The sequence below is a fragment of the Pelobates fuscus genome, chromosome 6, assembly GCF_036172605.1.
Source record: "Pelobates fuscus isolate aPelFus1 chromosome 6, aPelFus1.pri, whole genome shotgun sequence".
In the NCBI taxonomy this organism is placed as follows: Eukaryota; Metazoa; Chordata; class Amphibia; order Anura; family Pelobatidae; genus Pelobates; species Pelobates fuscus.
The window spans coordinates 278,713,152-278,730,438 of record NC_086322.1 but is presented as its reverse complement, the minus strand read 5'-3'; the positions used below and the strand labels follow the sequence as shown (position 1 = coordinate 278,730,438).

At 39.2% G+C, this 17,287-nt stretch overlaps 1 protein-coding gene across 2 annotated transcripts; it reads left to right on the top strand.

Annotated features, from left to right (window-relative positions):
• Window positions 1–7,686: 7,686 nt before the first annotated feature.
• Window positions 7,687–14,972, top strand: LOC134614953 (keratin, type I cytoskeletal 19-like). 2 transcript variants are annotated; one of them, XM_063459239.1, is made up of 9 exons: window positions 7,687–8,280; window positions 10,271–10,353; window positions 11,461–11,617; window positions 11,753–11,914; window positions 12,000–12,125; window positions 12,660–12,874; window positions 13,748–13,761; window positions 14,188–14,196; window positions 14,667–14,972. In XM_063459239.1, the coding sequence occupies exons 1-9, from the start codon at window positions 7,771–7,773 to the stop codon at window positions 14,762–14,764; spliced, it is 1,374 nt and encodes a 457-aa protein (XP_063315309.1). In that variant the 5' UTR covers window positions 7,687–7,770; the 3' UTR covers window positions 14,765–14,972. The 2 variants fall into 2 exon arrangements, with proteins under 2 accessions (XP_063315309.1, XP_063315308.1); XM_063459238.1 differs by lacking the exons at window positions 13,748–13,761; window positions 14,188–14,196; window positions 14,667–14,972 and having other exon boundaries at window positions 12,660–12,878.
• The last annotated feature ends 2,315 nt before the right edge of the window (window positions 14,973–17,287 follow it).

Here is a 17,287-nt window from a genome sequence, read left to right as displayed (position 1 = left end):
TGCACTGTGACTGCAGTGAGAGAGCAAGCCACCGGGAGCTGGGCAGAGTATGGAGCTGGCAGCATTTGGACCTAAAGCGTTAGTACACAGTTTTTTTTACAATTTTCCCATTTGTTTCTTCTAAACTCCCTTTTCTTACCTTAAATTGCTTGTCCTCCCGTCTGTCCAGGCTTCTTCCCGCATGGCTGGGACTCTTTGTTTTGAAAGGCGGGGCATCCACATACACTGTGACAGGCTGCATTTCATAAAGGAGTAAAAAAAAAAAAATACAGGGCTGGCTGGGGTCACCTGCTGATCTTACCATTTGGTCCATAACTTCTACTGCACCCGGGCTCCTGACTGCCACGGGCCCTCGGTCTCTGCCCGAAGTGCCCTAGTGGTCAGTTCGCCCCTGGTAATACATTAACAAGAAGTTGTACCCTTTTGTCAACTTTCCCAAAACTTCAAACTTCCACCAAATGAATTTTATAATTAGTTTGAAAAGTTATTTGGAAAAGAAGATACTGAGGTCTAAAAAAATTAAGAACAAAAATATAGATGCAATATTTCTAGGGAAAATAGAAAATTAGATGGGGAAGACCATGTATAATTTAATCAATCAACAAGAAGCATCTTCTGAATTGATGCAAATAAAGAGATGGCAAGAAGAATGTGCACTTGAAATAGATGAATAGAAATGGAAAACAGCTATAAATTTCACGAAACATGTTACACATGAAGTAAATCTTTTAGAAATATATTTTAAGCTCCTATTCTGATGTTTTTTGACTAATTTTTTAAAAAAAAAAATTCAATAGTCAATATAGTGAAACATGCTGGAGATGTTTTAGTGAGTGAGGTAGGTTCCTTTATTCATCAATGGTGGGAATGTAAGGATATTAAACAGGCATGGAACACATTACTTCTCATTCTTTCAAAATTAGCAGAAATGGAAATCAGATGAAATTTACCATTAGCTTTGTTTCATATTGACATAAAGATGCTAAATAAAATTTAGCTTTTCACTTATTACTAGTTTTTAAATCACAACTGGTAAAGGAATGGGAAAGTGGTGCAAAAATAAACTTTGCAGAGTTATTTTAACAAGTGGAATATCAAGAGCTAATGGAGAAAGGTTACTGGCAAATCAATTAAACAAATTTGGAAATTCATTCAAAAAAATGGTCGCAATGGTACAAAAAGAAAGGACAAATATGGAGTGAAATCATATAAACATCTTTGAGACTAGTAAAGGATTAAAAAAAAAAATAGAGGAATCAATTCTGTAAATATTATTAAGATTGATTATCCCCAAATGGTTAGACTGAGTATGAATGTGGTATGAATGTTGTCATCGCCAAATTAGTTACAGATAGAGAAGAGAAGGAAGGGAGAAGAAGAGACGAGATAGGAAAGCTATAAGGAAGATACAGTTATAAGTCTTCTCCCTCCTTAAGTTGCTGGTGTAGGTATTTTTAGATTTATTGTTAGATTTATAGGTGTAATATTATTAAAGAAAGGTAAATAATTAATTAATAAAAATAAATAAATGATGATGGTGGTATCAGAAAAAAATCAGAGCCTGGTGCTTGGCATAGTCCAAGAAAAATGTGAGATGACACCTGTGACGGACCGACTGCACCCCGACCGGGTACCTCCGTCAATCGCTGCTTCCTACTACTGACGAGTACCATAAGCACTGTGCTGGAGCACCAAACCACTTTAAACTCCACGAACTGCCGCAGCTTGGTTGGGGTCTCGCTGTCTCCTACCCATCCTGGCCCTACAACAAGGCTCCAGGTTCCAGTGGGTGAACCTCTCTCGCTCTCGAGAGTCAAGCAGGAACAGTTCTAATTTAAAAAAAAAAATCGAACAAAAATGAGCTGTATGGTCGAGTTGCCAGAAAAAAGCCCTTACTGAGCCATGCCACAAAAAAGCCCTGTTACAATATCTATTTTTGAGGAACTCCATACCATCTTGTACCTGACCTTTTCAATTGTATCCAGTACCCATATTTGGCACCCCTGAGCCTCTGAGATAGAGCCTGGCACGGTTCTGGACCATGTGAGCCAGATTCAAAACCCCTAGCCAGTGTTATTTTGTGTGATTATGTACAGTATACGCTATGTTATTTTTCTGCTTTTTTTGTAGAATCAAGAATTCTACATACGTTTGGATACATTTTTTATTACACTATTTTCTGACACTTGGGTATTTGTTTGACACTGGTATATATTTTATATTTTGAACTGTAGATTTTACGTAGAGTGGTGGGGAACAACAATACTCCTTTATACCAGTTCTTATTACATAGTTACATAGTTACATAGCTGAAAAGAGACTTGTGTCCATCAAGTTCAGTCTTCCTCACATTTGTTTTTTGCTGTTGTTCCAAAAGAAGGCAAAAAAAAAAACCCAGCTTGAAGTACTTCCAATTTTGCAGCAAACTAGGAAAAAAAATCCTTCTTGACCCTAGAATGGCAGTCAGATTTATTCTTGGATCAATCAGCTATTACCCTACATTGAAAAATTATATCCTGTTTTTGCAAATATGCATCTAGTTGCTGTTTGAACATCTGTATGGACTCTGATAAAACCACTTCTTCAGGCTGAGAATTCCACATCCTTATTGTTCTTACAGTGAAAAACCTTTCCTTTTCCTTAGACTAAATCTTCTTTCTTCCAGTCTAAACGCATGACCTTGTGTCCTATGTAAAATCCGGTTTGTGAATAGATTTCCACACAATGGTTTGTATGGGCCCTGAATATATTTGCATAATGTAATCATATCCCCTCTCAGGCGATGTTTTTCTAAACTAAAGAGGTTTACATTTGTTAACCTTTGTTATCCATTTAACGTATAGAATATGGAAGCGCCCGACATACTTTTATTTTTCTGTTTCGTACAAAAGAGACAAGTGTCCATGAAGTTCAGCCTTTATGATTTTTTTAAATTCTCTTTCGTCCTGACTAGTGTATCCTGTTTATGAGTTCTATTTTCCACAAGGTGTCTGCTTTTCTGGCTCATCTACCCTACGGTCCAAAAATACACCTTGTTATCTATTTCCTATCTCTGCAGTTAGGGATCCAACTCTGTCATCCTCAAGCTCTCCTGTATACTCTACTGTATTATTTCTGCTGTATATTACTCTAAATAGATTTCACTATGGAAGTAGAAGATATAGACTGCATGCTTCATATAGCTCAAGATGTTCCGGTACTGATGCATTGATGATGTATTGATGTAAAAAATATGACATAAATAAAGAATATATTGTATCTGTGCTCTCTTACAGGACTTCTCAACTTTTATTACTGCATTTGTTTCCTCACAGATACTCAAACTAATAAATTACGTCTTTGCATAATGTGAAGGAATACCCCATCACTTTTGGCTCCTTTCGTACAACGGACTCGTATTTAATTTTGCCTTGTTTATTTTGTTCGGTTCCCGAACCAAGACCACCACAGAGACCCATTAGAACGGGGAACGTTGAGCATCTTGTACGAAAAACGCAAAATAAATAATTAATAGAATGCTCCACTGGATGACTTCCATTTTGTGCATGCAAACGCACGTGGTTGGGATAATGGATGGCAGCCATTTTGTCTCCTGAACGCTGGCAGCAGGACTTGGTCGTCGAGTGCCTAGAACTCATTTTGGCCAGGCACTCCCGCGAACAACGGTCACCATGGACCTACTGCCCATTCCAGTTCCCGTACACTTATACGAACAGCGTTCGGGAGTTACAGACTACCGAACATGGGGAGGATTCTACACGAATCAGCTTTCATCTACCTTATGTGGTTTCCATACAAAACCCCAAGAACGGAGACCAGTTCTTGCCACCACTTCCCTGGAACTATTTTTAGCTTTAACCTCGTGGCAGACCGGTCAGAACTTCCATGCGATGGTGATTCAAAAATACTGAACAAATCTAGGTGATTTTTGGATATATTGTTGGGATGTGACTTTTGTGGGGTTTCCATGTATTTTGGGGGTGCGTTTGGGGTGGTTACGAAATTTATGATTTTTCTGTCCCTGAAAGATAATATAATTAGCGATGTGTATTTGAATAATTATCTCTCAGGCACAGAGGATCATAGGAGGTATATTCCTGTTTTTCTGCGTTAGTAACCCTGTGTTGGGGCTTTTGACTCCAAATAAAACAGTCTTCTCCCAGCATTAAGCCTTGGCTCATGTGTGGGGGGTTATGGGACATTGGTGATATTTCACCCTTGGGATTTTTTGTGTCCTTTTTATTGGGAAAAGGCCCTCAATGGTGGTGATACTCTGGCAGACCGCTACACATAAAAAGCAGCATCCTCAGATAACGTTGCCAAATATAACTATTAAATTGACTCAATATGCCATAAAAACTTGATTTAGCCATTAAAATTGGTTGAAACCATAGAGTTGTATTTGAAAGCCTTGGGACATCCACATTAGACATGTGCACCAGTGAAATGTTTGTTTTGTACAAATGATTTCGTATTAAATAAAAATATCATTTGTTCATCCCGAATTTCGTCTGCAAACCATTCACGAATTTCGTTAAAAAATAATTAGTTTTTTATGAAAACAGCACTGCGCATGCGCCCAAAATAAAAAGCAAGGAGGAAGCCGGCAGCGCTGCCAGCTCCCTTCTTGTAATAAATATTCCTATCCCTTACTTCATTAAAACCTATGGGGGTCAATATGACCCCCATATTAATAAAAGGGAGGTTAAATCATACCGCATACCACTACTCGACATTACTTCCCCCCTTTAATTAATTAGGGTCCCTACCTGCCGCTCATGGGTGGGGACCTGGGGGACATTGGGTGCGCCCCATTATTTATTTATTCAGGCTCCTCTCCCCCAGCTCATGGGTTTGGACCTGGGGGGGATGTTAGGTCCCCCCTTTAATTAATAAGTGTCCCCACCCGCCACTCATGGGTGGGGAGCTGGGGGGGACATTAGGTCCCCCCCATTATTTAATTATTTAGGGTTCCCACACGCTGCTCATGGGTGGGTCCAGGGGGCCATTAGGTCCCCCCTTTAATTAATTATTGTCCCCCACTTGCTGCTCTTAGGTGGTGACCAGGGGGCACATTAGGTCCCTCCGTTTCTATTAATAGCCCCCAGCTGTGGGTCACGGGTGAGGACACGGGGGGGGGCACTATGTCCCCCCTATTTTAGGTATTAGTGTTCCCCACAATAAGGGAAGGGGGAACCTGGCACTGGTCCCCCCTTACTGCAGTAGCAACTGGGCAGCAATAGCTAGTACTTTTAAACTTGTTTAGGGTTTAACCCCCCTTTTAATAATATGGGGGTCATAGTGACACCCCATAGGTTTTAATGTGTGTGGGGGGGGGGTAGGAATAATTATTTATTATAAGGAGGGTACTGGTAGCGCTGCCGGCTCCCTTGTTGCTTTTTTTTGCGCAAACCAGTGTTATTTCTCCGTGCTGTGTGGTTAATTCCCCTGCAGCACGGAGTCTATTAAACGAACGAAACGAAACGAAAAGGTAATGCATTCGACATTTGCCCTTTCGTTTTATTTATATTTAGTTTGACAAACTCCCCTTTTCAAGTGAGTTTGCCGCGAGCTCCTGGAGGAGCCTGCTTGCCAGCCTGCTGCCCACAGACTATGGGTCATGCAGGGAAACCTGTAAAAGACTACCAAACTTGACTGACTGTTAGCACTGATTTACCTGGAACTGTTTTGAGCATGGGGCCATGCTTGCGGTTGGTCAAAACTATGACTTCCAGGAAATTCCTGAACCCCTGAACCGATCTGGGTGATTTTTGGATATGTTGATTACCCAGATAGGGGCTATCAGGGGATGTGACTATATGGGGATATGTTGGATTTTGGGGTACTTTCTGAACTTTGTGAAAATGTGTTTTTTTTGCCTGGAGATAATTGAGTTACTTACAGGTTTACTCAATTATCTCCTAAGCAGAGCAGAGGGATTGCGTGCTGTGCATGGGCGTGTCACAGACTGTATGTTTGTTCTGATTGGTTTATGTCCTTTGTGCTCCTGTGCCCCATCAGGTCCAGGGGGTGTTCCTCTGGCCTGGAAAAAGTGTATAAAAGGCCAGTGTGTCCCATTAAACTTGAGATTTATGCTTACACTCAAAACTGTGCATCAGTAAACACAATTCAGGTTCTCATTTTTTCAGGAGGATGCTGAAATATGTGTAATTCTGAAATATGTGAGTAATTGGAGAAAAATATGACAGTGTCACTAATAAAGCTTCTGCTGTAATCAGTTGGGCGAGGTTTAAACAATGTTAAACAGTACAATTTCTTAATTTCGTATGTGCAAGGAATATGTTACAGATTAGCCGATGCAGTAAGACATAGTGATTGGCTTGTGTTCTGTGACTCTATTCTAGATATTTTTAATCCACTCATTAATCCAACCATCCACCCACATCCACCCATACATCCACCCACCAACCAACCCATCCAATCCATCAATCCATCACTTCCATCTATAAGACATTCAATTTTAAGAGTTACTCTTGGCATTTGTAAGGAGACAGCTATCCAGCAGAGATAAAACAATGGAAGTGTTTAAAAGCATTTGGTGGACACATGCTACAGGCATGTTTTAAGGTTCTTGTCAGATGACAAAATGTTCAATAATGAACCACACTCAACTAATGACAACTGGGAAAAATTGACTCTCTACACATCAATGTAAATACTAATACATTTATTCTAGAAAATGCCTAGAACTATGAAGGTTGGTGGTGATATTAGACTCATGCACACCTATAAACAAACATACAAACGAGTATACATAATTATTTTGAAACACAGGTAGGTAAACTTAAAGCCATTGGCAGAGGCGTTCTATGCCCAATCCGGATTACAACGCCAGCATCTCAAGTAAATGTTTCTGCTTCCTTACTCCAGGACAATTGCTTACATCTTCTGACCAACGCAAGTCCAACATGTTCTAACTTTGCCCATAGTCTAACCCCAGTGTGAATATATGTATACAATGTATGACCTGTATCAGGTTCTGTGAATATTACCACCCAGTAAATGCACTGCCTTCTATCAATGACTATCTATTGACACAATTTGTTTGTATAAACACCAGTTTTTTGCCAAAGTTTGGAATTTATTTCACATCTGCAGCATTAATATTTTATGTACGGCTGTGACATTACATTGCACCTATTTGTGTAAGATATATTTACAGGCACGTAAAGCCAGTTTAATGCAAACCCCCAGTAAAGGGTTACATAGAAAATGATGAATACACAATTTTAATAGGGATTGTTCTCGGAGACAACACAAAGTCTGGATATATTTTCCAGTATAGGGAGGAGTGTCTCTAAAAAACATACTTTTGTTTACCTGGTTAAGTGTATAGGAATGTCATATGCATAGCCAGAGGACAGGAACCTCCCTGAGTCAATGTGAATCAGACATTTTGTTTTAGAAACCAACTCAGCACAGACTCACAACACCACCTCTCGGATGAGAAAAAGCACTTTGTGTAAGACGTTTTCAGGAAAGAAAAGAAGGAAGGGGGGGGGATGATACTGTTCAGACACTATTGGGTTATCTTCCCAAACCAATTACGTGATTATAAACCCTGAAGCTTTCACAAAAGTTGGAATGCAAATCAAAGCTGATGACTCTACGAAGGGACCTGTCTTTCATGCAAACTTACACCCACTTCCCAAAGTATAAAATCTAGGTAGAGTGGTTTAGATTCCTCACATTCACACATACCATCCTTCCGGGGGCATTCAGATTAAGGCTCTGTAATTACAGCACACCATGTCCTCCTATAGTATCAGACAAACTTCCACTTCTTCAGGAACCAAAGGTGGCTTGGGTTTCGGTGGCTATGGTGGTGGTTCCAGTGGGCTATCTGTAGGTGGCTATCGGACCCCTAGCATCCATGGGGGAAGTGGTGGTAAAAATGTTTCTATCTCCACCGCAAGAGTTGTCTCATCTGGGATTGGTAGTGGCGTTTGTGGTGACTTTAGTGGTGGCTTTGGTGGTGGCATAGGTGGCAGCTATGTGTCTACCTTTGGTGGAGCTCATGGTTCTGGATATGGCTTTGGAGGGGGAGCTGGTGGAGATGGCCTTCTGTCAGGAGGTGAGAAGGAAACCATGCAGAATCTGAATGACCGTCTGGCCTCATACCTGGACAAGGTGCGATCGCTGGAGAAAGCTAATTCTCTGCTGGAGATTAAGATTCGTGAATGGTACGAGAAGCAGAGACCCTGTATATCCAATGACTACAGTAACTACTACAAGATAATTGAAGACCTCCGCAACAAGGTAGTAAACATTTCTCTACTCCCAGTGAACACATCAGTGTACCGTTACTTTTTAATATTTCTGTCTAGTTCACCATTAATCCATATGTTGATAAAAAAATTTTGAATAGATGATTCCATGTACAACTCCATATTTTATCCTAAGATTGTATAGCATGATAACATTAGTTATGTATAACATCTTTTGTTATCTGTTATTTTCATAGACCTCTACTCAATGGTACGTTTTTTTAAACAGCAGTATTTGTGCAGATTGGTAAAATTTCACAATATAATATATCTTTTAACTATTTTTAAACCAGGTCGTAATATGTTACTATATTGTAATTGAGATAATAGATAATAATAGCCGTAACTGATCAACCTTAAATATATCTTCACTAACATGACATGGGCTCAGTGACATGTGAAGCTGGATCTAAGCCTCCTTTATAATGTATGGATAGAGGAAATTAACTTTCCAATCTTCGACCTCCACTTGTCCTTGGGCAATATTTCCCCTAGTTGGTTGTCTGTCATATTGTAATCCAACAATGACACCCCAGCTGTAATAAAGCTGGTAATAAACATTCAAATGTTATTTCATTTGTAAGGTGATAATGAACCCAGTGAAGTATAGACTGTATAACCTGTGGAATATGATAAACAACGTTCTCCTTTAAAAGGGGATGTTTATACAGTACAGATACTTACAAGGAAATTATTAAATTTATTTTACTCAGACCGAGTCTTAATAAACTTAATGCCATTTCGTATTACCCCTCAGCCCCAAGTATGAGCATGTCTATTCAAGGTTCAGTTATGTATTTTTCTAATAAGGGAAGAGATATTGATGAAATAATGGGTGCACTTATGTAGAAGACACTTACATGGAAGTATATTTTTTCTAGATACATGTAAATATTTATGAAGTAGAAAAAACACTGCGTTTGCAATCTAAGTGATCAGTAGACAACACTTGCCAACTAAAAGTTCTAACTTATCATAACATTATCTCATTTATCTCACAAAACTTTTCAGTGCTAAGATATATTTCCAGATCTCCACTACAGGTTAACTTTCAGGTGGCATTCTAAGCAACATAATCACTAATGGTAACTGCAAACCTGCTCCCGGCATAACACTGTAAAACAATCACTATCGCCCCAAAAACAAAAAAAAAATAGAATACTACTATTCATTACATGCTGGTACAAAGATAATATTTTTCACAAGGGTGACTCCAGAATAAGTTTTATAAGAATATTACTATTTGATATCTATATAACAATATCATAGCACATAAGTAATTTGCGATTGCTGCTGATTCTACAGGGCATGAAATAATGCACCTTTTTTTTGTAAATAACATGCAAAATGATTTATAAGAAATGAGCTTTAATGTCACGTAATCTGAGGTTTTACAAAAATTTCCTTCTGCACTGAAGTTAATATATTCAGCACGTGATAGGTAAATACCGACCTCTGAATATTCCTATTTTGCATCAACATCCTAGGAGCTCTTCCACTTCTGGGGCCAGTGAAATACTCCAGACATGCAGGAGAGCTCTTACGCAATGCTGGTCCTTCCTTAGCCTTGTATGGAAAAGTTAGTGAACTTGAACATTAGCACGTGTTAGCATAAGAAACAAACATGCCCGTAATTTTTTCTTTTTTAAAGTCAAGAAGAAGGAAAAGAATACGCACATGTGAACAGTTGCCCAATTTGGAAACATGAGTTTTCTCCCATTCCTACTTGATTAAACATTATTAGCACTTTCATTAAAATAAATACTTGTTTTTAAACAGTTTTAGAAGTTTGTTAAGAAATTTAAAAGCTACTGTGTAGTATAATCTCATGAATTAGTAATTTACTTAGCATTGTTTTGTTGTAATGTGTATTTTCCGTTACCAATGGGGGACAATCTATGGGAAATGACAAATGTAAAAAAATTACTACAAAATGTTTGAATTATTTAGTAACTTTCTTTCACTCTTTCCCCATCTTTTAGATCCATAATGCTAACTTGGACAATGCAAGCACCATTCTGCAGATTGACAATGGCAAGTTGGCAGCTGACGATTTCAGAACTAAGTAAGTTTGTTGCGTGAATTTGACTCTTAAATTGTTGCATAGTGGCCAACGAAATGCCCTAAATTCTTTCATACTACCCCTTTAATCAATGTTTTTTATCTGACCAACATATAAAGACACATAAAGTAAATCTTAATCTTACACTTTTATGATTTGGTGGATAAAAGCTGTGAATTTTCCATATTATACCAAGGGTCATCAAGCTCATTTTATCCCAGCATTCAATAGCCATCCCCAAATAGTCTGTACACAAAGCCCAATAGATTGAGTACAAACAAAGATCGTGATCGAGAAATACATGATGGTATTTTAGTATCACCTGTGGCCAAATATGGAGCAGCATTTAAAATAAAGTTAAAAAATACTTAGTATTACAGGCTGCTAATATTTAAGACATTTCAGGAACCACAAGAAGTTCAGTTACTTACATGGATTGCAGAAAGGGGTGCGGGGAGACAGCGCCTGTAGAATTGTTCTCAGATCCAGTGATATAAAGAATGAACAAAGAAACTTAATATAGTGTAGTATATTAAAAATCTTGGTGAAGTATAGATAACAGAAATGCACTTACAATTTTCTGGAGCTTATGTTCAGCTCCAGATTGATGAGCATGGACAGAACAATCCCCGTCTGTGGATATAATGGTAGATCCAGGTACTTCTTGGTGAGTTTTTTGTTCTCAGGCTGTGAACAAAAACTCACCAAGAAGTACCTGGATCTACCATTATATCCACAGACGGGGATTGTTCCGTCCATGCGCATCAATATGGAGCTGAACACAAGCTTCAGAAAATTGTAAGTGCATTTCTGTTATCTATACTTCACCAAGATTTTTAATATACTACACTATATTAAGTTTTTTTTGTTCATTCTATATATCACTGGATCTGAGAACAATTCTACAGGCGCTGTCTCCCCGCACCCCTTTCTGCAATCCAACTACACCACCAGAAAGAAGAGACTCTGGTTAGGGAAGACCAAGCTGCCAAATATACAAAGCACAGGTGCCAAAAGTCCATCCCCTCATTATTCCTCAGTTACATACATATTTATTTAAATTGATGGTCCAAGATTTTAAGAGTGCTCTTTTGACCTCTTTCTAACAAGGTATGAGAATGAGCTGGCTCTTCGCACGAGTGTTGAGAGTGACATCAACGGGTTGCGCAGAGTTCTGGATGAGCTGAGACTAACTAGTTCTGACCTTGAGATGCAGATTGAGAACCTGAAGGAGGAGCTGGCATACCTGAAGAAGAACCATGAAGAGGTAGGGTAAAATTTGTGAATATTCAGACTGGCGAAAACACTTGAAGTTCTATCACTAGGTTATAGAATATACAATGACGTAGACAATGATCTTTGACGAAGATGCACTCATAAACAATTGTTTGTTTTTACACAGGAAATGAAGGCGTTCCGTGGACAAGTTGGTGGTCAAGTGAATGTAGAAATGGATGCTTCCCCTGCTGTGGACCTTACTAAGATTCTGTCTGAAATGAGGGATCAGTATGAAGTCATGGCTGACAAGAACCGCAGAGAAGTTGAAGCCTGGTACTTACAGAGGGTGAGTTAGTTTGACTCAATCTTTTGCATAGCATTTCTAAGATTAATTTTAAAAAAGGTGCTTAATGCTCATCTTCCTCCTACAGACAGAAGAACTAAGCAAAGAAGTTGCCAGCCATAGTGAACAGATCCAGTCCAGCAACACGGCAATCACAGACCTAAAACGCACATTCCAAGGCTTAGAGATTGAGCTGCAGACACAACTAAGCCTGGTAAGATATTTTCCACCAAATATAGGATCTGACTCAATTACACTGCCATGATGACACCGAAATACTATGCTCCACATATTGAAAATTTATGGAAATCTGGTTACATTTAAATTTCAATGTCCCATGTGACCCGTCTCTTCAAGACAAAATTATATCATGCATATATAAGTTTACAAATGTCGCCATTGGAAAACAAAGTTGAAAAGGTCCTTGATAAATAGGGTCACCCAGTAATGACATTGGAGTAATATGACCCGATCTCTTTAGACTGTCACAAAAATAGGACACACCACCCCATTTTAATTGTGAGCTTGTTTGGGCATGGCCCTCTTTACCTACTGTTCCCGTACGTCATACATGTTTGGTTAGAATTTAATGTGTTTTCTAGTGTACAGCGGTGCTTAATTTGTTGGCGCTATATAAATAATTGTAACTGTAACAAGAATTTATTGGATGCACATAAATGTGACATTTTAAATTAATACAATATAACAATATTTAATTCCTAATATTCTCTTTTTTTTCCCAATATAGAAAGCTGCTCTAGAAGGCACATTAGCAGAGACAGAAGGTCGGTACTGCACACAACTTTCACAGTTACAAAGCCTCATCGGGGATGTTGAGGCTCAGCTTTCAGAGCTCCGATCAGATATGCAACGCCAGAGTTCTGAATATAAAATCCTTATGGATGTAAAGACCCGGTTAGAACAAGAAATTGCAACCTACAGACGTCTCCTAGAGGGAGAAGAGTAAGTGAAAATATAGGCACAATAACGAGAAACTTTTAACCACAGTAGCAAATAATAATAATTTTATATATATATTATATATATATAGTTGGTTTTGCAGGTTGTTGCAATTTGCCATCAACAAATATATAAAAATTAAGTTTAGTAAATATCTTTTGAACTTTATAAACACCAGTGATGTCTTCCATTCACAATGTTAAGAATGTCCATCTATGGTACTTATTTAAATTAGTTCATCAACCTATAATATAATAAATTGTCTATAAATCCATTCAGAGCCAGATTAAGGTCCTACAACATCCAAGACAAATTTCCACTTTGTCTCTCCCCACCTTCCTTTTGTTGAAATACATATCAAACTACACATTTTATAATTTAATATAAGTCAAATCATATAGGTTTAAAATAAAAATAATATCTTACTTTTAAGTAGATACAGAAATTAATATAGTGAGACCGATATATATATAGCGATATAAATAGAGAAATAGTCAGATAAGGATATATACAGAGATACATACCCCCAACTGTCCAGGATAGGTAAAAGTGGCCTGTTGTCATTTTGGTACATGACGGCCATTTTAGATTTGTACTCTGGAGTCATCTGACGTGAGAGCTTTAGTGCCACTTTTAGACTTACTTGTGTTTAGCAAAACAAACTCAGAGCTTTTCTGATCATACACGAGCGCTTTCCAGATGGGCCATACTATGGTGGGTTTGCTATCACAGCTAATGATAAGGCCCCACTGACGCATCTTCTCTTCATCATGTTCTGCTCCCCGCTGCATAACAAGTGATGCCTTCTCTAGTCCGGCACTCCTCATTTACATACAGATGCAGAGATTGGCACAGTTTTATCCTAAGATACAGTAGCACATCAGTTTTTTGTTTTTTAAATGTACTGACAAAAGTGTAAAAATGCTAAATGTTCCTTAATTTATCTTCCATTATGTAAAACCCTCTAAACTTGCAGTCACCATCAACCAATTAAAATACATTTCCAGAATTTGGGCATTCATATATAAAATAACATTTTTTTTTGGCTAAAATTCTATTTACAAAACAAGTTTGCGTTCATTCTTGTACGTTTTTGGACTGTGTTGAATGACCCCATTGTTATTCACAAACACCCTCTGGCTTATCATACTGAAAAATATTCAGCAGAAAATGCCTTCTTTTATAAATGAGTTAAATTTCACAAGAGGCTCATTTGACTAGTAATGAAAATCCCTGCAAGGCTCGGATCTCAGGATGAGAATAATACATTTTTATGTTAGTGATTTTACTTCTTTTTATTAAAGGGTTTTATGAAGACAAATACTGTAATTCTGCTCTTGTTCTCATGTATAACCAGGAAATTATTTTTTTAATATGTTTATGTTAAGTTTATTATCGATACCTGAAACAAGTTTCAAATATCAAATGTAATTTACAATTCTCTTTTTATTTTTCCCTTAGCATATCTTACAACGACGGTAAGCCTCCTCCTTTTTTTTCTTTTGTAATTTTATTAAAAATTGCTGAAAATTCCATTTCATATTATGTGTAAATGCACAAGTTAAAATATGTCTATTATTTATTACAATACATTTTTTCCCCATAGGTATTATGTATTTATATTTTAAATGACGTATACAATATATATTATCTATACAATATCATTAAAATTAGAATTTTATCTCATGAATATTGAGTGCTATATATTTACAATACATTTACTGTTGATATTGGGATACTGTTACAGTGATTTGTTTGTGTACCATATGTCTAACAGATTCATTTTCTATTTTAGCTTCTCAAACCACACGCCAAGTTCGCACCATAATAAAGGAGACCGTCGATGGAAAAGTTGTCTCAAGCAAAGAACACGTTCATAAGGCAAACTACTAAACTGAAAAATGGCTAAGAAGTCAGAACCTAGAAAACGCTATATTTTACAAAAATAAAATGTTCCACAAAATCAACAACAATAATCGTCGAAAAATACGATACAGTATTACAAAACAAAATCAAGATTTATCGACGACATGTTGTTTTGGGTTCTATCCATTAGTCATTGCTGTCAGTTCACTGTCTATCTGGTCTTGACCTAATAGTACAGTTTCTATATGTATCTCTTTCCAATAAAGTTATAAGCTTTTTTCATGCATCCCTGACTACTTCTGTGTATTTTTTTTTAACAATATTTTAATAATTATTATAATTTTCCCATACTTTTAAGTAGTATTAACTTAGTGTTTTGAAATGTAAACAAGCAACTATATGTACATTTCCTCTAGATATAAAAGTTATCCGTTTTCATTTTAAAGTAAAAAAACAAACCAAAATACAGAAATACGGACTCATAAAATCACCATGGCATTTTAATATTATTAGATCTTGGAGTGAGTTCTGATTTGATAGATTACATGCCAAAGGCAGCACTCGGGTGGTCAAACTGGAGTCTGGTGAACAGCTATACCTGGAATTGGCAACCAACAATTAAAGGTAATACAGCAAGGTACAGCTATTCTCTGGAATCAAGAGCAACAAATTATAATAGGTATAAAGTAGTCTAAAGAAGATATATTTCTATAGTCAAAAGAAAATGCCAGGGACCATGGTGCAGGAATAGAAGCTATAGTGGGAAGACATGGGCTGTTGTGTAGGGGATAGGGGCTATGGTTGATGGATAAGGGCAGTGATGGGTGCAGTGGCGTATTAATACGGGGCCAGGGAGGGTGGTCCACCACTATTACGGGGGTTCCACCTAGACCCATAGCGAGAGCTGCGGCCAGGCAGCAGGAGGAGGAATGCGTAGGCGCGCAATGCCATGCTGTCAATGTGCTCCGCCCTAACGGTGTTCTGAGCTGAAGCGCTCTGACACTCTTTGCAGGCGGAGCAACAATGGGAGTCCCTGGCTCGCTGCTGGAGTCTGGATTAGCAAGGAGCAATGAGCAGGTGAAGGAGCAGGGTTAGTGCTTGGTAATATTGCTTTTTTTTAAAGTATTTTTTGTGAAGGGGTCTTGTAAAGGGAGGGAAGGGTATGGTGACAGGGGTCTTGTAGAGGAGGGGGTAGGTATTTTTGTGAATGGGAGGGGGGTAAGGAGTTTGAAGGGGGATACAGGGGGTTCATAGTGGGGACAGGGGTCTTGTAGAGGGGGGGTGCAAGGGTTTTTGTAGAGGAGGTGAGCAAAAGTCTTGTAGAGGGGGTGAGCAGAGTTTTTTGTAGAGAGGGGGCAGGGTTTTTTGTGAATGGGGGTGCAGGGGGTTTGTAGAGGGGGCAGGGGTCTTGTAGAGGGGGCAGAAATGTTGGGGAATGGGGGTGCAGGAGGTTTGTAGAGGGGTGCAGGTTCTTTTGATACAGGGGTGCAGGGTTTTTGTAGAGGGGAGCAGGACATTTGTAAAAGGGGGACTGGGCAGGGGTTTTGTAGAAGGGTGGGTTTGTAGAAGGGGAACTGGGCAGGGTTTTTTGTAGAGGAGAGGGTGCAGGGTTTTTGTAGAGTGGGCAGGAGTTTTGTAGAAAGGGAGGTTTGTAGAAGGGGGACTGACCGGGCAGGGGGATTTGTAGAGGGGGGGGGGGGTGCAGGATTCTTGTAGAGGGGAGCAGGACATTTGTAAAAGGGGGACTGGGCAGGGGTTTTGTAGAAGGGTGGGTTTGTAGAAGGGGAACTGGGCAAGGGTTTTTGTAGAGGACGGGGTGCAGGGTTTTTGTAGATGGTGCAGGGGTTTTGTAGAAAGGGAGGTTTGTAGAATGGGGACTGACCGGGTAGGGGGATTTGTAGAGGGGGGGGGGTGCAGGGTTTTTGTAGAGGGTATCAGGGGCTGTGTAAAAGGGAGACTGGGCAGGGGCTTTGTAGAAGGGGGATTTGTAGAAGGGGAGAATGCAGGGGATTTGTCGAAGGGAGGACTGGGCGGGGTTTTTTGTAGAGAAGAGGGTGCATGGTTTTTGTAGAGTGGGCAGGGGTTTTGTAGAAAGGGAGGTTTGTAGAAGGGGGACTGACCGGGCAGGGGGATTTGTAGAGGGGGGGTGCAGGATTCTTGTAGAGGGGAGCAGGACATTTGTAAAAGGGGGACTGAGCAAGGGTTTTAGAGAAGGGTGGGTTTGTAGAAGGGAAACTGGGCAAGGGTTTTTGTAGAGGAGGGGGTGCAGGGTTTTGGTATAGGGGGCAAGGGTTTTGTAGAAAGGGAGGTTTGTAGAATGGGGACTGACCGGGTAGGGCGATTTGTAGAGGGGGGGGGTGCAGGGTTTTTGATGAGGGTAGCAGGGGCTGTGTAAAATGGAGACTGGGCAGGGGCTTTGTAGAAGGGGGGGTTGTAGAAGGGGAAGAGGGCAGGGGATTTGTCGAAGGGAGGACTGGGCGGGGTTTTTTTTAGAGAAGAGGGTGCAGGGTTTTTGTAGAGGGGGCAGAGGTTTTGTAGAAAGGGGTGTGT